The sequence below is a fragment of the Microcaecilia unicolor genome, chromosome 1, assembly GCF_901765095.1.
Source record: "Microcaecilia unicolor chromosome 1, aMicUni1.1, whole genome shotgun sequence".
Lineage (NCBI taxonomy): Eukaryota > Metazoa > Chordata > Amphibia > Gymnophiona > Siphonopidae > Microcaecilia > Microcaecilia unicolor.
In genome coordinates this window covers 320,142,126-320,164,295 of record NC_044031.1, presented here as the reverse complement: position 1 = coordinate 320,164,295, position 22,170 = coordinate 320,142,126, and the positions used below count along the sequence as shown (strand labels likewise).

The following is a 22,170-nucleotide window of genomic DNA, read 5'->3' as shown; positions in this document are numbered from 1 at the left end:
AGATGTTCAGAGGTGCTGCTCCAGGACACAGAGACTCCTTAATTTGAGAGCTGTTGGGGGTGGAGATCTGAAGAAAAGCAGATATATTGCAGGGGGGAAGGATAGGTGAACAGGTAGAAATGGTCCAAAGCTGGGTGACTGGAATGTGCAATATCTCATTAGAGAGGAGATATTTTCAAGGTAAAAAAACCAGGTTCGTTACAGGGAGTTTCAGCAGGACAGAGCTGTCTGGAATGAATGATCCATGCTCCATGTCTCTGGCTAGATGGTGTTGGAATGCCTCATGGCTGAAAGGACAAAGAGGTGATGAGGCTTCACGTGGGTTCAGGGAGGAGCAGATAGAGACCAATGGTGACAGAGCCTGCCATCGGGTAGCAAGGGGTGGTCCTAGAGGACAGCTCTCGATTGGAGTGAAAGGTCATACCTGGCTGACCTCCCAGGACAGAGATAGTGAGAATGGCCAGGAAATGATAGCAGGAAGACAAAAGAGCCAAGCGTGGCAGAGAGAGAGAGGAGGTCTGGGCAGCCTCACAACCAGTGGAACAGTTTTTACACAGCCAAGCAAGTGTGGTTTGCACTGCCTGTGAACTATATTACCTACGGTGCATTTCTCATGTATCTTTGCAGTGAGAAACTGCAGCAATGATGGTCCTTAGGACTGAGAATAACAGTAAAGGCATTACACCCATTTTAGGATCACATTATAAACTAGTGCGAGGCTGTCGGAGGACAGAACACAAATCCCTCTGCTGCTACTTGTGATCCAAAATCAAAATAAATAAAGGGGGTGTCAGAGGCATAGCAAAGGCATGGATGTCTTTCTCACAGAAACATACACATTTTGGACATCCTCAACTGTCGTCGCAGGGACAGAGGCATAGCAAAGGACGTCCTTCACCCATACTCTTAAAAAAAAAAAAAATAAAGTTTTTAAAGTTGTTTTTTTCAGGGTGGGAGGGGGTTAGTGATCATTGTGGGAGTAAGGGGAGGTCATCCCCTATTCCCTCCGGTGGTCATCTGGTCAATTCGGGCACCTTTTTGAGGGTTGGTCGTAAGAAAAAAGGGAACAAGTAAAGTCGGCCAAGTGCTCATCAGGGATACCCTTCTTTTTTCCATTATGGGTCGAGGATGCCCATGTGTTAGGCACGCCCAAGTCCCGCCTTCGCTACGCCTCAGACACGCCCCTGGGAACATTGGTCATCCCCGCGACGGAAAGCAGTTGGGGACGCCCAAAATTGGCTTTCGATTATGCCGATTTGGGTGACCCTGGGAGGAGGACCCCCATCTCCCGATTGTGTCGAAAGATGGGCACCCTTCTCTTTCGAAAATAAGCCTGTTAGTGAAATCTTTTTAGGTTTATTAGAAGCAAGAAGCCAGCAAAAGAATCAGTTGGACCTCTAGATGATCGAGGGGTAAAAGGGGCACTCAGGGAAGAAAAAGCCGTAGTGGAGAGATTAAAATCAATTATGGTACCGGAAGATTGGAGGATGACCAATGTAACGCCTTTTTTTTTTTTTTTTAATGGTTCCAGAGGTGATCCAGGAAATTAAAGACCGGTGAACCTGACATTCATGCCGGGTTAAAATGGTAGAGACTACTATAAAGAACAAAATTACAGCGCGTATTCATAAGCATAGATTATTGAGACAAAACCAACACGGATTTAGTGAAGGGAAATCCATCTACTACATTTCTTTGAAGGGGTGAACAAACATGTGCATAAAGGTGAGCAAGTTCATATTGTGTATCTGGATTTTCAAAAGGCATTTGGCAAAGTACCGCATGAGAGACTCCAGAGGAAATTGGAGAGTCATGGGATAGGAGGTAGTGTCGTATTGTGGATTAAAAACTGGTTAAAAGATAGAAAACAGAGAGTAGGGTTAAATGGTCAGTATTCTCAAGGGTAGATAGTAGGATTCCCCAGGGGTCTGTGCTGGGACTGCTGCTTTTTAACATATTTATAAATGATCTAGAGATGGGAGTAACTAGTGAGGCAATTAAATTTGCTGATGACACAAAGTTATTCAAAGTTATTAAATCGCAAGAGGATTGTGAAAATTACAAGAGGACATTACGAGGCAGGGAGACTGGGCATCCAAATGGCAGATGACTTTTAATGTGAGCAAGTGCGAAGTGATGCATGAGGGAAAGAAGGACCCAAACTATAGCTACACGATTCAAGGTTCCACATTAGGAGTCACCGACCAGGAAAGGGATCTAGGTGTCATTGTTGATGATACGTTGGAACCCACTGCTCAGTGTGCAGTGGCAGCTAAGAAAACAAATATAATTTTAGATATTATTAGGAAAGGAATGGAAGACAAAAATGACAATGTTATAATGCCTTTGTATCGCTTCATTGTGCGATCGCACCTCGAATACTGTGTGCAATTCTGGTCACCACATCTCAAAAAAATATATAGTGGAATTTGAAAAGGTACAGAGAAGGGAGACAAAAATGATAAAAGGGATGGGACAACTTTCCTAGCAGGAAAGGCTAAAGCGGCTAGGGATCTTCAACTTGGAGAAAAGACGGCTAAGGGGAGATTTGATAGATATCTATAAAATGAGAGGAGTGGAACAGGTAGATGTGCATCGCTTGTTTACTCTTTCCAAAAATACTAGGACTAGGGGGTTCACAACGTAGCTACCAAATAGTAAATTTGAAATAAATTGGAGAAAATATTTTCTTCATTCAACATGTAATTAAACTTTGGAATTCATTGCCAGAGAATGTGATAAAAGCAGTTAGCTTAGTGGGGTTTAAAAAAGGTTTGGATAACTTCCTAAAAGAAAAGTGTATAAGCCATTATTAACATGGACTTTGATAAAAATCCACTGCTCATTTCTAGGATAAGCAGCATAAAATGTACTGTTTTGGGTTCTTGCCAGGTACGTGTAGCCTGGACTGGCCACTATTGGAAACAGGATGCTGGGCTTGATGGACTTTCAGTCTGCCCCAGTATGGTAACGCTTAAGTACTTGAGTTTTTATGTTAGAAGACTGCAAGAGCAATGTGTATGTTTCAGTGAAGAGTAGATGTAGATCATCTGAAGATGATTATTTACATTGTTTCCTGTTGCAGAATGTTTCGTTTGAAGCACAGGGTTCATTTCTATAACAGGTCACCAACATTTTGACATCTATTTTCTGTGGGCTGGCAATATAAGTGTTCTTATAGAATTCTAAAGTAAACCGACATCAGTGCACTTATATCAGATCTACGGTTAATATAAATGCAAGAGCCTAAATGTGACATTCACAAGCTTAAAGTATTCTGTAACCTAAGTGCATAAATACCAGTCCTTGCCTGTGCCCCTCCCCTGTGAACGCCCCCTTGCAGAAATGTGCTAAGCCATTTGCATGCTAAAATTCTAGAATAGCAATAAGCAGACACCTGCCATTTACACTAGTATACACTTTCACTTGGCAATAGTCTGTACCTTTAAGCATACAAACTACTTTTAATCATTTCTATTAGACATACACAGTGCTGTACATATTATATACAAGTACTTTCTCTGTCCCTAGAGGGCTCACATTCTAAGTTTTTGTATCTGGGGCAATGGAAGGTTAAGTGATTTGCCCAAGGTCATAAGGAGCTGCAGTGGGAATTGAACCCAGGTTACCAGGATCAAAGCCTGCTGTATTAGCCATTAGGCCATTCCTCTACAAAGGGTGCTATAAGTTTAGAAGATCTGTTATAGAATCAGGAGGATGGTGTTATGTCGCACTTAGAAAAGACAATTATAATGGCTAATTTTAATTAAAGGTGCACTGTAATTTCACAAGCAAATTGGTATAAAATTCACCATGCAAGGGTTTTATCATTAAGGACTTTGCAAGAATATTTGCCAAAGGTATCTATGCTGTTTCCTTGAAATCTTCGTGGTCCTCCATACATTATGGCCTTATGGTGTTATGTTTTAAACTGTCGATCCCATAAGACCCCTTAATTTATTGTATAGTAATACCTTTTTTCCTAACATGTAGCTGCACATTCTGTGGCATCTGCTCTTGGAGAAGCTGCTGTTCTCCACATTGTTAGCACTTACAGTACAAATTTGATCTTCATGTCACTGACGGTGTTTGCAGCCCCCTCACTACTGGCTGAAAGATATCCTTATTTCTGCGTGCTTATTCTGCCCACAGATCGTGACTCAAATGTTAATGTGTTGAGTAATAGGAAGTATTTGTTAACACCACTCCAGAATTAAATCAGCTAATTGCATGCTAAAAAAAAAGACTTTATTGAAGTCTTTTTTTTTTTCAGTTAAAACTTGCAGCAGCTGGTGTGAGTACTGTTCTCTATGTCGCAAACTGCATAGCTAATGCAATGTGTACCCAAATTGCCCAATCCTCTACACACTCTCTCTTCTCTGTGCAGAAAGTATTATAATGAAGATATTACAGCAATAAGGCAGGTTCATAGTGGTAAAGCATGGCAGCATCACTGATTGAACTACAGAGCAACCACACTTGAAATATCTGGCATTATAATGCTAATCCTTATCAACCTGAGCATAGACGTTTTTACTTTATTAAGCTATAATTTATCAATGACAGATTGTGGTGCTAGAAAATCAGCCATAAGAAGCAGGTATCACCTGTATGTAGCTGGGGAACCTGTGGAAGGTTGAACTGGCTCACCTACACTGGCCATGGTCGAATGCATGATTTATATTTCACCTCTCCACTGCCCCTTTCTTTCTGCTTTTACTTGGAGGGAGGACCCATGTCTCAGCCTGTCTATGGAAGATTGAGAGTGAACCAATCCCTTTGTTTCTCATTTTTATTCACTGAACTGGAAGCCCCAAAACATCCCTGGAAAATCAGGAATAGTCCAATACTCACTTTTTTTTTTCATAATAAATACACAAAGAGGAGGCCTCATTTCAGCCACAGAAATACAGGAATTGCCCTGCCCCCTCTTCAACCTTTTATTTTTTTTCCTTACATTTGTACCCTGTGCTTTCCCACTCATAGCAAGTTAAATGTGGCTTACATATTATATACAGGTACTTATTTGTACCTGGGGCAATGGAGGGTTAAGTGACTTGCCCAGAGTCACAAGGAGCTGCCTGTGCCTGCAGTGGAAATTGAACCCAGTTCCCCAGGACCAAAGTCCACCACTCTAACAACTAGGCCACTCCTCCACTTTCTATAGTTAAAAAAGCTATCTCTCAGCCACAAAAGCTTGAGACATCTCCCTTCTGTGTTACTTTTCATCTCTTAAGTTTTGTTTGATGTGCCTTGTATAGACTCTGGCAGGGAAACCTACTTTCTTTGAACCTCCCCATAATTATTGCTGTAGCCAGATTTCCCCAACAAAAAATCAATTGTCTTTTTAAAAGAAACAAAATGCAAAAAAGTGCAGACAGATATATTAAGTAAAATAACTTTATTAGGTGACCCCAAAATAAGTATTCACAGGAAAAAAAATCCAATGCTACTACTTAAGCAAAAGCAATACAAAAGTCAAAGTATAAGATGTCTTGCAAAGTCCTTGGACGGATGTTCTCATCATTCTTCCTCCTAACTCTCCTTTAATTACAGCCCCTAGGTGGGCACCCTGCCTCCTCGCTGCTTTTAACAGCAACTCTTCTTGAAGTCTCTAGCTTCACTTTCAGATATTAGAGTACCAAGTTTCGTTTATTTTATTATTAATTGTTCTTCTTCTACTACTACTACTTATCATTTCTATAGCGCTACTAGACGTACGCAGCGCTGTACACTTGAACATGAAGAGACAGTCCCTGCTCGACAGAGCTTACAATCTAATTAGGACAGACAAACAGGACAAACAAGAGATAAGGGAATATTAAAGTCAGGATGATAACATAAGGGTTCTGAACAAGTGAACAAGGGTTAGGAGTTAAAAGCAGCATCAAAAAGGTGGGCTTTTAGCTTAGATTTATCACCCTTCAAATCAAGGCTCTTCAAGACAGGTTATAATAAAACAATCCTTAAAAGGCACAGTGCTACCACTAGAGGTCACGACAGCTATTTTCGAATAGGCTCAATGAGAAGCAGGGGCAAATGGAGTTCACTCCTGCCTCAAGAACCACTAAGCTACCAGAACCAATAAGTAGACCCTAGGGGGTCTTCTGAGGCTTGGGGGGAGGACAGGAGGTCAGAGATGTTTTGGTTGAGGGCAGGGAGTCAGACCTGCTTTTGGGAGCAGGAAGGAGTGGAGCTGCTTTGGAGGGTGGGAGGGAGGGATTGAAGATGCTTTGAGGGGGGTCAGAACTACTTCAGTGGGGCAGAGGGGGGGCTCCAGTGAAGGTGGGAGGGGGAACGAGTTTGTCAATATTCAGTGCCGGCACCCACATAGCTATGCGATCAAAGTTAGGACTGCTATTCATAAAGTCCTCTGTGCCTGCTTAGCTATGCAGTCACCGGCACTGAATACTGCTGGCACCTTCATAGCTTCCAGCTGCTCCCTGACTCCATCCTTGGAATGCCCCTCTCTGAACCACTTTAAAAATGGCCAGTCAGAGCACAATTTAAGCAGGCAGGAACTTGTTTCAACACTGTTTTGAATGGTGGAACAGTATTTTTGTTGAATCAACTGATTACATGAGAGGCTTTAGTTTGTGAAAACATATTCTGCCCAATATTCAAAGCAATTTCATTGGGTAGGAGACGCTCCCACCCAGTTAAATCACTTTTGATTGCCTAAGTGGTGGTATTCAGTGGCACTTAATCAGACAGTGCCATTGAATATCACTGCAGACCACCCCTGCATCCAGTGGTGTGCTGGAGCCGCCTCGCACCGGCTCGCGAGCCAGCTGTCCTCCCTCCCTCCCTCCCTCCGGATCCGGTCCCGGAGGGCAGGGGAGAGGAGGGTCACTGCTGGACATGGGTGCATGCAGGGCAGGGGAGAGGAGGGTCGCTGGGTATAGGTGCATGGAGGGCAGGGGACAGGAGGGTCACTGGACATGGGTAGATGTGGAGAGTAGGGTCACTGGGTATGGGTGCATGCAGGGCAGGGGAGAGGAGGGGAGAGAGAAGAAATGCTGGACATGGATGGAGGGGAGGGAAGAGAGGAAGGAGATGAGATGAGGGAAAACAAAGAGAAAAACTGCACATGGATGAAGAAAATAGGCAGAAGCTGAGGACCAGAAATGAAGAAGAAAGGAGGAAAGAAAGAAATAGATGGAAAGGAAGCCCTGGAAACGGAGTTAAGAGGACAGATAGCAGCAGAATCGGATACTTGGCCAGCATGATCAGAAAAACAGTCACCAGACAACAAAGGTAGAAAAAAATCATTATATTTTCATTATAGTGTTTGGAATATGTTCACTTTGAGAATCAGGTGCTCAACATTAAAAGTTTATTTTCCTAATTTTTTGGACTACCATAAGGCTTTCTTACTAAGACAAAGTTCTTTATGGATAACTTCAAAAGAAGAACATACTGACCCACTTTGGATAAAATGGGAAGCAAAGATCTTTAAAGCAACCCCAACACCTCTCTTACCATGGTCTTTAGTACACAATTCGGATTATAATCCCATCATATTCGCTTCTCAATCATCTTTCAACACATTGGACTCATGTGTTAAAATCTCTATCCATTCGACCACTAAGATACAACTTTGGAATAATCCAAAACTAAAAATTAATGGAATGTGTTTTGCTTGGCCTAAATGGATTGAAGCAAAAATATGGTTTCTACATCAACTATTGGATAATCACAAGTGGCTACCTTTTTCTACACTACAGGCAAAAGTATAATTTACATAAACACTGCTACTTTCAATGGCTACAACTAAAACACTGTATTTCTGCAAACTTCGATATTAACTCATTAAAGGATGAAACGCCAAGTTGTCTAACATTATTTCATCAGTTGTCTAATGGGAAGAAAACGGCATCTAAATGGTACAAAATCTTCCAAGAACACTCTTCTCACTCTCCCTCAGCCTTACAAAACATTTGGAACAAAGAACTCAATTCTCAAATAACTGCAGAACAATGGGAAAAAATCTGGACATTACTATATAAATCCTCAAAATCATCTGCTCTTACCCAATCATCATTCTACATCTTGCATAGAGCTATGTGGACACCTTACAAACTTTCCAAAATATCTAAAGAAGTCTCAAATAGATGCTGGTCTTGTAACAACCATGTAGGTACTTTAGACCACTTAATTTACCATTGTCCTATACTGGATGAGTATTGGTCTCGTATAGAGGACACTATTTCCCATATTCTAGATTTTAAGATCTCTCTAACATACAAAATCATAATCACGGGAGAATTTGGTTTAAACACGGTAATACAACCTCAAATAGCCAAATTATTACGTATATTGATTCAAGTTGCTTTAAAACTGATATGTCAAAATTGGAAGGACTTTACGAAGTTATCTTATGATATGTGGTGGAATACAGTATGTCTTTACGCTAAATATGAAAAAGCTGCTGCACAGAAATGCGGCTCCCTTTTAGCATTCAATAAAACCTGGTCTCCTATACTCGATTACTCATCCAGTTAATATTAATTATTATAATCTATGCAAATATAAATGGGTACTAATTACATATATATATATATATATATAATTTCTTATCTCCACCTCTAACATTTAGTAATATGCTTATTCCTATAGATATACAATACCTGTAATGAAACAGAATCAGGGATCCTAGAGTTGATGTAAACAATGTCTATAATTCTTCTACAAGTCAGTGTACATAATCAAACTTGTTAAACTATTATTAAGTCTCTGGTACTTAATTTCCTTTCTTTTTGTTATTTAAAAATTTAATAAAAATGATTGAACAAAACAAAAAAAAAAGTTTATATTTATTTACTTATTTATAGTATTTTATCGCACATTAAACATGAATTAGATTGGAACCTGGGATCATTTTTTTTCCTGGAGTAATGCATTGCCAACCCCCCCCCCCCCCCCAGGCTCTCTCCCCGGCTATAGCCAGCTCTGCAATTTGGGGGGGGGGCGCAGAGGGGGACCGGGGAGAGAGCCTGTTGTTAAACATTTACCAGCACACCACTGCCTTCATCGTCCAGTTAGTGCCGGATCATCCATGGGTGGAACTTGGGCGGAGTGTAGGAGAAGAATAGACTTAACAAGTTAGCGGCCAAATTCAGACTGCTAAAAAGTTAAGTAACTAAAGTTATGTCAGCAAAAAGGTTGTCCTAATTTTAGTTGTAAAGCTAACCTGGCACTAGACCAAATAGTTTTCCAACTGCTCCTCTCTCTCCAGTGTGACTCTAATCCCCCCTTCTGCCCACCCTGCACATAGGTAAAGGATGACTAAGGCCCCTCTGCCCATCCCCGGGCCTACTTTTAAATACCTGCTGATCCAATGGGGTTGTATAAACAGGAGCAATGCTCACTTGCTCCTGCCTGTCATGGCAGTTAGTGTAAAATGGCTGCTGCAACTTCTAGTGGAAGCCTTACAGTATTAGCTAGTACAGGGGTAGGCAACTCCGGTCCTCGAGAGCCGCAGGCAGGTCAGGTTTTCAGGATATCCACAATGAATATGCAGGAGATAGATTTGCAAGCACTGCCTCCATGGTATGCAAATCTATCTCCTGCATATTCATTGTGGATATCCTGAAAACCTGACCTGCCTGCGGCTCTCTAGGACCGGAGTTGCCTACCCCTGAGCTAGTACCATGAGGCTGCCACTAGAGGTCATGGCAGCCATTTCACACTCTCTTCCACAATGGGCAGGAGTGAGGGGGTTTTGCTATTGTCCATATGACACCACTGAACCACTAGGTACTTAAAATTAGGATTGGGGGTCATATGGGGTAGAGGTTCAGTAAGCCCTTTCGCATGTCGGGGATGGGAGGAAGGGGGGGTAGAGAGTCATGGGGAAAGGAGGGAGATTCAGAGGAGCAGAGGACAGCTTATGTGGGTCTCTGTCAATATTCAGCTAGGGCCCACATAAATATCTTATGCAAGTCCTGGCTAAATATCAGCTAGGACCCGCATAAGCCTCAGTGGCTTCCGTATCTCCATTTAGCGCTGGATATTCAATGCCAGTGCCCAGACATGGCCCAGCAATGAATATCCAAGACTAAATTTGCCCGTGGCGATTAGCATTTTAACAAATACTGACTGCTGCAGGCTGAATATCAACCTAATAGAGTTTACTCACATCATGATATGATATGTTATGATGCAGCACTTGTATTTCGTTAACTCCCAAATAGGTTCAAAGCAGATTACAGAAATATGGTAAATATTAAATGAAACAAGAATATGAATGGTTACACTAAATAAAGCAAGCTTGTAAATTGAAAATCAAGGACCCTGACACAGCCGTGTCGGGTCATCAATACATTATTAACCTGAGTGCGGACATGACCATGACCCGCTGATACTCTGCCCATGTTTACACCCCCTCACCTGTACATGCCAAGCAATGTTGGTGTGTATGTCAGAATAGTAGTTATCACTTACGTGCGTAATTGCCAATTACTGGTGCCAATCACCTGCATAAGTGCAATTATTCTATAACATGCGTACACAATTAGCACCAATCTTTAGGCCAGGAGCGTAGCCAGCTGGCAAATTTAGGGTGGGCATGAGCCCAAAGAAGGTGGGCCCGAAATCTCTTCCCTGCCCTCCTCAGCCCCTCTCCAGTGCTCTCCTTGCCCTCCTTCTCCCCCTCTGGTGCTCTCCTGCTCTCCTCAGCCCCCCTCTGGTTCTCTCTTCCTCCCAATAAAACCAAAAGAAATACCTGAGCTGGCAGGTGATCCACAAGCCCCGTCAGCAGAAGATCTCCTCCTAGCAGAAAGAACACTTACACCGGGGCCAGCCTCTGGTTTAAATCTTTTTTACCTCCGTCAAAGCGGCCGCGTCATTGAAAGCCCTGCCCATCAAGCCTTCCCTTCATGAGTTCATTCCCTCAGAGTCCCGCCCTTGCGGAAAGAGGAAATGACATCAGAAGGCGGGACTCTGAGGGAATGAACTCACGATGGGAAGGCTTGATGGGCAGGGCTTTCAATGACGCGGCCGCTTCGACGGAGATAAAAAAGATTTAAACCCCGGGCGAGGGGATGTTGGGTGGTCGGGCCTAGAGGGAAAGTGGCTGGGCCTAAGCCCGTTTGTGGCTATGCCCCTGCCTTAGGCTCCAATTTATAGAAATGTTCTTCTGTATTCTAGCATCTAGTGGCCCATGGATGCATCCACGTACAGTACTAGCAGAGCTTTTCCAAGATCCCCAGCTGTTTTATGTGACTTGCAGGCTTCTGCTATTACTGGCAGCCACAATGTCAAGGGGACAGGATTAGTTGCTGGAAAATGTTGGAGGAAAAAAAAAACTTCAGGGAAGATGTCTACATTTTTGTGCTGTAAATCATCTTTGCAGTAAATGGCACCAACAAATTCAAGGTTCCAAGGTTACAGTATTGAATACTGTGAATAATCATCACCTAAAAATGCTAAAACCTTCTGAAAAAGGTAAACCAAGTCATTAATCATGGAACTGTCATTTGAGCTAGTTTCAGTGATGCCTCTAGTGCCAAAGCCTTTGAGGGCATTGAATTAAGCTGAATCAATAGCTGTGTATGTCACTGGATTCATCCAGCCAATTTCTCATAAAGCAATTAAGACAACTGTGGGATGCTTCTGTTTTATTGTTTACAGACGGGTAAAGCAGTGGTGATATGGACTACCTTGGTGATCCTCAGTGTACTGCTGGAGGAGGCTTCCTGTAGCTCAGTTCCAAATTACTGTGTAAAAATGTGAACCCCATTTAGGGGTTCTACATGGGAAGAGGGACATCCAGGTTGGGATGTTTAGTTTTCCTCTAGTATTTTGCAAAAGACTCTGCTAAATATGGAGCCTATTGTAAACTACATAGAATGACATAAAGAACTGCAAATGTATTTACTACCATATAAAGCTGGGGCATCCATTTTAGAAAACTACACATGTAGAAAAAGAGCAACATCACAGTGTGTAAGCATCACTATCTACACATGAAGAGAAATTTTATAAAGGGGCACTTATATTTAGGCACTACAGCACACATACTTGGAGCTAGAGAGTTGCACAGGGACAGAAATTTCACCCATCCCTTCCCATCTCCACTGAAATCTAAACCACTCGTACCCGCTCAGATCCATTCCATCCCCACAATTATTCTCCTTCATTCCTACCCATACCTGCAAGAGTCAACACTATAATTTACTCTCCCGGAGTTCTCCATTTCTGCCTGACCCCAACAGCCTCCCACAGTTTTTTGGGCGGTATTCATTATTCAACCAATGAGTGTTCCAAGCCTCAGTCTGGTCTTCCGGCAGCCTCTCTGAGCATTACAAGCTTCACTCTGGTGCTTCAGTTGCCTCTCTTAGTTCATTCCAAGCCTCATTCTGGCATCACCAGAGATTTTGATTACACTCACTTGGAATCTAGCGGCAACTTCTTCTATTCTTGCAGGAATCCTGCAACAACGTCTTTCATCCCCATGGGTTCTACTTGATTCCTGCAATCCCCATTCCCATACAGCTCTCTACTTGCAGTCTATTCTGTAACAAAAAGCAGGCATCTACTTTTCTTTATAGAATGCCAGCACACCATGCCATGAACATGCTCATATTCTAGATATGATCACTTACACCAGCTATAGGATTTATGTAAATGATTATGCCTAGATTGCTAAAGAACACACATACATTATAGGATTCTACAATTTACCCATGTAAATTTGCACTCTACCCATCATCCGCTCAAACATCATCCATGTGATCACCTACTTGCAAACTACACAGTTTTGTAATGAGGCACCATTTTACAGAACAGCTCATTAGTGGTGTAGTGGGCATGGGCCCACTCACTTTGGATTCAGGCCCATTCAGAGTGGCACAGCAGTGATGTGACTGGCGGGGATCCCCAAGCCCTGCAGCTGAAGACTCCCAGCATCTCTCCCTCTAGAAGATTGGCGAGTCACTTAACTGCACTCCCCTGACACCCCCTCCCCCCGGTTCCTTTAAATCCTTTAGTTTTTTGCCCGTAGGGAGCAGCAACACATTTCCCCTACTCGAGCCAGCCCAAGCCTTCCCTCTGATGCAACTTCCTGTACATGGGATAAGGAAGTTGCATCAGAAGGAATGCTCAGTCGCTGAGAACAAGGCCAATAAGTTGCTGCTTACTGCCGACAAAGACCTTTATGAAGGTACTAGATGGAGTGAGCACATATGTTTTTACCTTCCCCGATGCAGTTGTGAAACATGGCCCATGACAGTTGGTCTGCAATTTGAGTTAAGCACTCTTTTTTTTTATTATATATGAAGGACTTTGAGACTTATTTTTCTATAAATATATTTTAAAAATGTTTTTTATAAGAGCAAGGCAAAGCACGTTGTTGACCCAATGAAGAGGCTAGGTGAGCCATCAGTGAAAGACTCCTGTGAAACAAGTTGCTGCTGAGGTGTCAGTGCTTTTGGTTAAATGTTTGTTTGGCTTTGGGTGTGTTTGGTTGTATTTTGATATCCCCACCTTGAAATCTTTGCCTCAGCTTAACAATTTGTTGCATTTTAAAATCTGGCACATACAAGAAGCGCCAATAAAGGAGCGAAGTAAAGGAACTCTTTCTGCTGAATTTTTGAGATGGTGGTAGACTCCACTTGCCCAGGAATCATTGGTGGAAACTCCCAGGTGCAAGCAATCAGACATTTGACACATGTGCCTTGGAGCAAGTACAAGAGCTGGCATGGAAATTTATTAAAATGTGTGTATATTCTCAAGTCTTGTGAAAAGCCAGGCTTGGGAATATACACACCACAGCCATGTCCACTTGAAATCTCTGTATCCAGGTTTTCTGCAATCACCATTTTAATGTGTATGAAATCTACTTATGTAAATGCTTTTAAAATGACTTCAAAAGTGTTCCACTAAATGGAGCTGATCTCCTTATTACCGAACCTTGGTGTTCTTATTCTTTCCTTTATCTAATCGTCTTTGTTTTTCTCACTTCTAGTTTTGCGAGCTATAGGCATTCCTGCAAGGATTGTTACTAATTATTTCTCTGCTCATGATAATAATGCAAATCTTCAGATGGATGTCTATTTGGATGAAGAAGGGAAAGTTAACAGCAAGCTCACAAAAGATTCAATTTGGTAAGTTTTAGAGATTTCATTTTAGTTGTTGTGTTTTTAAAACTGGCTAGAGACAATCAAACATTTGCCACCCTGTTTACTAAGCCACATGGCAATACTGACTCAGCCTATTCAAAGAGAATTGGCTGTGTCGGCATTAGCACACTGGCAGCCACTAGCGTGGCTTTGTAAACAGGGGGATTGATCTTATTTCAAAGGAATCATTACACAGAATAGATTGTGGAGCAGACACTCTATATAGTAGAGAGATGCCATGGGTTTCCACATTCAACCACATGTGGAGGGACATTTTCAATATGACATCTAAATCCGATTTTAACTGTTTCGCAAAAAAAAAAAAAAAAAAAAATCTAAAAATCTAGTAGTGAACATGGCCATTTTCAAACCAGAAAAACGTCCCAACTTTTTGTTTTGAAAATGGCCATATGTTAGATGCCCGGAGCACAAAACTATCTATCTTTTAGGACCATTTTTGGAAAATAAATGTCCACGGGAAAGCCATTGGGATGTATAGGGGCCACCATTCTTAGTAGATTGGCCTCACAGACATCCCAGCAGAGCAGTGGGACACCCTAAGGGGCACTGCAGTGGACTTGACATAAAAGGTCCCAAGTACACATCTCACTGTTACTCCCTAATATTGTATGGTGAGCCCTCCAAAACCCACCAAAAACCTACTTGCACCCAACTGTATACCACTACAATAGCCCTTATACCTGCAGGTGTCACCATGACCTATGTGTGGGTATAGTAGGTTTTTGGTGGGTTTATGGGTGCTGACACTTTCCACCACAAGTGTAACAGTTAGAGTGGGCTTATATGCCTGAATCCCCTTCTCCACAATTGCACTGCACCAACCACCAGGCTACTCCAGGGACCTCCTTGCTGCTCTAATAGGACTGGCCATAACATCTGAGGCTGTCATAGCAGCTGGTGTATACTGTTTCTTTCACATCTTTTGGGGAGTGGGAGGGGGTCAGTGACCCCAGTGATCATCTCATCATTAAGGGCACCTCTTTGTAACTTAGGCAAGATTGAAACAGGTCTAGACCAAAAAGCTTAACTTTTAGCCCTGGACATTTTTGCTTTGTTCCATATGGCAGAAAATCATCTAAGTTTTGGGAACATCCAAATCCCACCCCCACCACTCCCTCTTGTGATTTCAACATACTGCAGAGAAAAACGTCTCAAATCCGAGCTTAGAAAATTGCAATTTGGATGTTTTTCGTAGAAAAATGGCCACATGCCTTTTTATGGCCTTTTTGAGACGATTTTCTCTTTTGAAAATTAGTCCCTACGTAACTCAAATTTAATGATTTTAGCGTCTACATCAAGAAGATAAAAACATATTTCAAATCTCAAGCTTGACTTGATTGTTGATGATACCCAAACAGCAAGTGCATGAAAAAATGCCTTATGATTTCCAGGCCAAATTAAAATTCTGTTCCTTTGGCTACAACTATTGCAGAACTAAAATTTAAGGATATGCATAGGCAAAAGTGTGGTGGGTTTTTTTTTTTTTAATTTTCAGACTGGTCCCTTTAGGATGTGGCCTGGGAGCATCAGGCTGCAACTTTGTGGCCTAGTGCTCCTGGTACAGTAAAACAAAGCTGCTTGTGAGGTCGACTGCTAGCAGTTTTATCCTTGTACCATGGGAGTGACTAACCTGTGGTACTGAACTACTGCAGAAAGGGATGTGGGGCTGAGATTGAGGGGTATGAAGTCTGTCTCTGGTTTCGGGGAGGGTAATTTTTGGGAGTGGTGTGTGTTGGCTTCTGAGGTGTTCACCAGGTGAACTTGAAATGCCAACCCTTCCCCGCATTATTTCGAACCGCAGATCAAATTCATTAACTGACGAGGCAGACAACGAAAGTGGCCCAAAACAGCCCAACCAAAAGGTAACACACCGCCTAACCCAAGAAAAACATACTGAGAAATAGTGCAGGCAGACAAGATCTCAAACAGTCATACACAAACAAAAACCAGGTCATGCACTATCCTCATGCACACACACACACACACACATATATATATATAACCCTACGATATTAACCAAAGACTAAGCCTGAAATAACACACAAGATCAGAACACCAGACCCCACACCAAACAAAAAAAGTCTTATCACGCATCCAGTCATCAGAACTCGGTCTTATTAGTAGCCCACAGCGAAAAGAAACCAAAATGAATACCTTCAAACTACTCCTAATAATCTACTCCTTAACACTGATCCACTTAACACTAACCACCCCTCTTGCAGAAAGTAACATTATACGCATTCTATACAATCATCAAAGATTGATCAGATGCACCACACCTCATCAAACTGACAACAACTTAAACAAAGGAAGAACACCAACATGCAGACAACCACTACAGAATGCAAAGAAGGGTCCAAACAAACTCACCTCAACAAAGAAACGACAACTAATACGTCCACACAACACCAGATGCAGAAGACCCATTCCAAACAATCCAAGTGGGCTACATCAACGCCAGATCCCCAGTAAACAAAACAGCAATACTAACAGACTGGATCATGGCAGAAGACCTTGACCTTCTCTTCATCAATGAAACCTGGATCCACGACCAAAAGGACCCCATAATCCTAGACCTGTGCCCTCCAGGATACAAAAATCACACACTGGACCAGAAAGGAAAAGAGAGGCAGAGGCATAGCTCTAATCTATTGATCCCACTTTACCACTGAAACCACTGCCGAGTCCATGACACCTCAACTTGAAATTGCCTCAATCAGAATCCACAACAAAACCCTACGCAATCATTTGAATTGTCTTGTTTTACAGACCTCCAGATAATTGGAATGAAGGCCAGACTAACTTCATTTCAAACACATGTGTAACCAACTCCAATGTTCTAGTATTAGGAGACATCAACCTTCACTTAGAAGACCCAAACTCAATCAACGCATGAGAATGTAAGGAATTCCTCCACCTATAGGATCTCAAATGGCCACAAATGCAAGCAACCCACGTCAAAGGGCACACACTTGATCTTATCTCACACAAACTTTCAACAGACCAGAACCTAATAATAACAGATATTAAATGGACAGAAACACCCTGGACTGATCACTACAAATTAAATTTATCCCCACACTGGCGGAAGAAGAGATTACACCAAATACAAGAACACACATCCTACAGCACAAGAGGTCAAGTAGACACGAAAACATTCTGGCAACAGATACACAACAATGAATGGACAGCACAAACAAGACTCCATATAATACCTCTTGGAATGGGATAAAAGATGCAAATGCATACTAAATGAAATAGCACCCTTACGAACAAGAACTTCACATAAGCATAACTCGATACCATGGTTCAATGATGAACTGAAAAAGCTAAAAACACAATCCAGGAAACTCAAATGAGCATGGAGAAAAACAAAAGACGAACACACACTCAAGACATGGAAACAATCACAAAGAAAATACAAATTCGCAATAAGACAGACCAAAAGATCATACTATAAAACTAAAATCAACAGGTTCACCAAATCCCACTGCAAACCGGACATATGTCCTAACAACCTAATAAAATCCGCCCCTCAATGCTTCATAGCAGACCTCACGTCACACCTAAACTACATGTTACAACATGGACTATTTCCTAAGGATAAAGGAAGCATACTACTCACCCCAATACCTAAAGACTCAAAGAAAAAAGCGAATGGCATCACCAACTACCGCCCAGTAGCATCCATCCCTCTGGTAATTAAACTAATGGAAAGCATGGTAACCAAGCAACTTACCAAATACTTAAACAAATTCACAATACTACATAAATCACAATCAGAATTCCGATCCAACCACAGCACCGAAACAGTACTAGTCACTCTCTTAACAAAATTCAAACAAGCAATTACAACTGGCAATAATATACTCCTCCTACAATTCGACATGTCTAGTGTGATTGACAAGGTAAACCACAAAATGCTATTGAACATCCTAGAATACTTCGGGATCAGTGGAAGCGTACTTAGCTGGATCAAGGGCTTCCTAACCGCACGAACATACCAAGTGATTTCAAACTCGAACACATCACCATGGATACCAGAATGTGGAGTACCCCAAGGATCACCGCTGTCACTGACCCTTTTCAACTTAATGATGACACCTCTAGCCAAATTGCTATCCAACCAAGGCCTTAATCCTTACATCTACGCAGACGATGTCACGATATACATCCCATTCAAATATGATCTAACAGAAATCACAAATGAAATCAAACGCAGCCTCCAAATCATGAATTCATGGGCAGATGCATTTCAACTAAAACTCAATGCAGAAAAAACACAATGTTTCATCCTCTCATCACAATATAACATGAACAAACCCACCACAATAAACACCCCAGAGTACACCCTTCCTGTTTCAGACAGCCTGAAAATTCTCAGAGTTAAATTGACCGAAATCTCACACTAGAAAACCAAGCAAAAAATACAACAAAGAAAATGTTCCATTCAATGTGGAAACTCAAGAGTAAAACCTTTCTTCCCAAGGGAAATATTCCGCATCCTGGTACAATCAATGGTACTAAGCCACCTAGATTACTGCAATGCAATCTATGCCAGATGCAAAGAACAAATCATTAAGAAACTCCAAACTGCTCAAAACACAGCAGCCAAACTCATATTCGGAAAAACGAAATACGAAAGCGCCAAACCCCTAAGAGAAAAACTACACTGGCTCCCACTTAAAGAACGTATTGCGTTCAAAGTCTGCACCCTGGTTCATAAAATTATCCACGGTGAAGCCCCGATCTACATAACAGACCTCATAGATTTGCCAACCAGGAACACAAAAAGGTCAGCACGAACATTTCTGAACCTCCACTACCCTAGCTGCAAAGGACTAAAATATAAATCAACTTATGCATCCAGCTTCTCTTACATAAGCACACAATTATGGAATGCACTACCAAATGTCATAAAAACAATGCACGACCTAACAAACTTCCGAAAATCACTAAAAACTAACCTGTTCAAAAAAGCATACCACAAGGATCCATCCCAAATACCAGACAACGAAACCTATACCAGAAATAGACAAAACTGAACTCTCAGTACTTGACTGCTTCACCTACTCTGTCAATAACTGAACTTTAACACAATACCACTTAATTTCTCATTCCGGAAATGAACCTTTGATTTCTCATTCCGGAAATGAGCCTTCAATACTTGACTGCTTAATTAACTCTGTCACGTACGAACTTTAATGCAATACCTCTCTGTATTTCTCAATCCAGAAATGGCGATCGCCATTACGGCATAATGTAAGCCACATTGAGCCTACAAATAGGTGTGAAAATGTGGGATACAAATGCAACAAATAAAATAGGGACAGATTACAAAGACACAACGAAATTATACCAACTCCTGAACAAACTCCTAGACACCAACTTGGTCACTACATCGAATACAGACATCCCATCTGCAGACAAACTTGCTAAGTATTTCAATGAAAAAATTACAAACCTAAGCAAACCGCTACCTCAGGACAACACTGACATCGAAATCTTCCTTAATGAGTTGGACCCAAACACTGGAGAATACCTGGCTGACCGAACCTGGTTAAAATTCGCCCTCCTTACCGCCGATGCAGTTGCACAGGCTATCAGCAGGTTCTCCAACACTCACTGTAAACTAGATACAACACTCACTGTAAACCAGGGGCGTATCTGGAATCCGGCGGTAGGGGGGGCCAGAGCCAGAGAGGGGGGGCACATTTTTGCCTGCCTCCCCCCCCCCCCCGCCGCCGCCGCCTCTCTCCACCCCCTCCCCGCCGTCAACCCTCCCCCGTTGCTTACTTTTGCTGGCGGGGGGCCCCAACCCCCGCCAGCCGAGGTCCGACCCGCAATCTCCATATTTCGTCTTCCTCCGTGGCCATGTGCTTCAAGGAAGTAACGCTGCAGTGCTGATTCGTTGAATCCAGTTCGGCGTCTGACGTGCTGCGACGTCAGACGCCGAACTGGATTCAACGAATCAGCACTGCAGCGTTACTTCCTTGAAGCACATGGCCACGGAGGAAGACGAAATATGGAGATTGCGGGTCGGACCTCGGCTGGCGGGGGTTGGGGCCCCCTGCCAGCAAAAGTAAGCAGCGGGGGAGGGTTGACGGCGGGGAGGGGGGCCAGGGCGAAATCTGCGGGGGCCCAGGCCCCTGTGGCCCCACGCAGATACGCCCCTGCTGTAAACTAGATACATGTCCCAACTACCTAATGAAATCCGCCCCTGACCGCTTCATAGCAGACCTCACATCCCACCTAAACTATATGCTTCAGCAAGGTCTCTTCCCTAAGGAAAATGGCAATATCCTACTCACTCCGATACCAAAAGACACCAAGAAAAAAAACAAATGAAATCACTAACTACTGTCCAGTAGCATCCATTCCGTTGTTAGTCAAACTGATGGAAAGCATGGTAGCCAAACAACTTACAGATTATATAAACAAATTCTCAATATTACACGAATCACAGTCAAGTTTTCGTGCACTTCACAGCACAGAAACAGTACTACTCACTCTCCTAGCCAAATTCAAGCAGGAAATAGCAATAGGCAAAAACATCCTCCTCCATTTGACTTGTCTAGTGCATTCAACATGGAAAACCATAATATATTAATAAGATTACTAGATAAGTTCAGGATTGGTGGAAACATTCTTAGCTGGATCAAGGGTTTCCTAACCACAAGAGCATATCAAGTAAAATCAAACTCAAACATATCACTGTGGAAAGACTGCGGAGTACCACAAGGATCACCGCTATCACCAATTCTCTTCAACCTAATGATGACCCCACTAGCCAAGTCCTTATCCAACCAAGGCCTTAACCCTTTCATCTATGCAGATGATGTCACAATATTCATTCCTTACAAATCTAAACTGACAGAAATCACCAACGAAATCAAGATCAGCTTGAACATCATGAAATCTTGGGCAAATGCATTTCAACTAAAACTAAACAAAGAAAAAACACACTGGCTCATCCTCTCATCCCTACACAGCGCGGATAACCCACAATTATCAACACCCCAGATTACACCCTCCCTATCTCAGACAGCCTGAAAATCCTCGGCGTTACAGTGGACTGCAACTTAACACTAGAGAGCCAAGTGACATCCACAACAAAGAAAATGTTCCACTCAATGTGTAAACTCAAACGCGGGAAACTATTTTTCCTGAGGGGAACATTTCGCAACCTGATACAATCAATGGTACTAAGCCATGTAGACTACTGCAATGGAATTTATGTGGGATGCAAAGAACAAACCTTAAAGAAACTTCAGACCACTGAAAACACGGCAGCTAGGCTTATCTTTGGAAAAATGCGATTTGAAAGTGCAAAACCCCTTCGCGAAAAACTACACTGGCTCCCAATCAAAGAACGTATTGCTTTCAAAATCTTCACTCTGGTTCATAAAATTATCTACGGTGAAGCTCTGGTATACATGACAGACTTGATCAACCTACCAACTAGAAACACATCCGAATCAACACGAACGTACCTAAATCTGCACTACCCAAGCTGCAAAGGACTCAAATACAAATCAACTTACGCGTCCAGTTTTTCTTACATAAGCACACAACAGTTGATCGCATTACCAAAAACCTTGAAAACTACAAACAACCATCTAAACTTCCGGAAAACACTAAAAACTAACCTGTTTAAAAAGGCATACCTTACCGATCGAACATAAATGCCTGATCTCTGCAACACAACAAGCTTTATAATATACACAGCTACCAAAACTGAACACATACACACACATATTTCATTCATTGTCCACAAACGTTTTTTTGTTTGTTTGGTGGGGTTTTTTAAATGAAACAGATTCGCTCTGTGTGGTCTTTTCTCACCCAGAATGCTTTGAGGAAGGTTCTACATTCACTCATTCTAGGGAATTTGAATTACTGTAACTCACTCTTTACAGGTCTCCAAGTAAAGGATATTAAGCATTTGCAGTTTATACAAAACACCACTATTAAACTACTCACAGGTGCCATTCGCCAAGATCATGACACTCCATTACTACTGCAG

The 22,170-nt window shown here is 42.2% G+C and overlaps 1 protein-coding gene across 1 annotated transcript in view; it reads left to right on the top strand.

Annotated features, from left to right (window-relative positions):
- F13A1 (coagulation factor XIII A chain) overlaps nt 1-22,170 on the top strand; it is a 206,863-nt gene that overhangs the window by 110,937 nt on the left and 73,756 nt on the right. Inside the window, exon 8 of the mRNA XM_030208812.1 lies at nt 13,970-14,108. Coding sequence (XP_030064672.1) covers nt 13,970-14,108 — 139 coding nt within the window. The remainder of the gene's footprint in view (nt 1-13,969; nt 14,109-22,170) is intronic.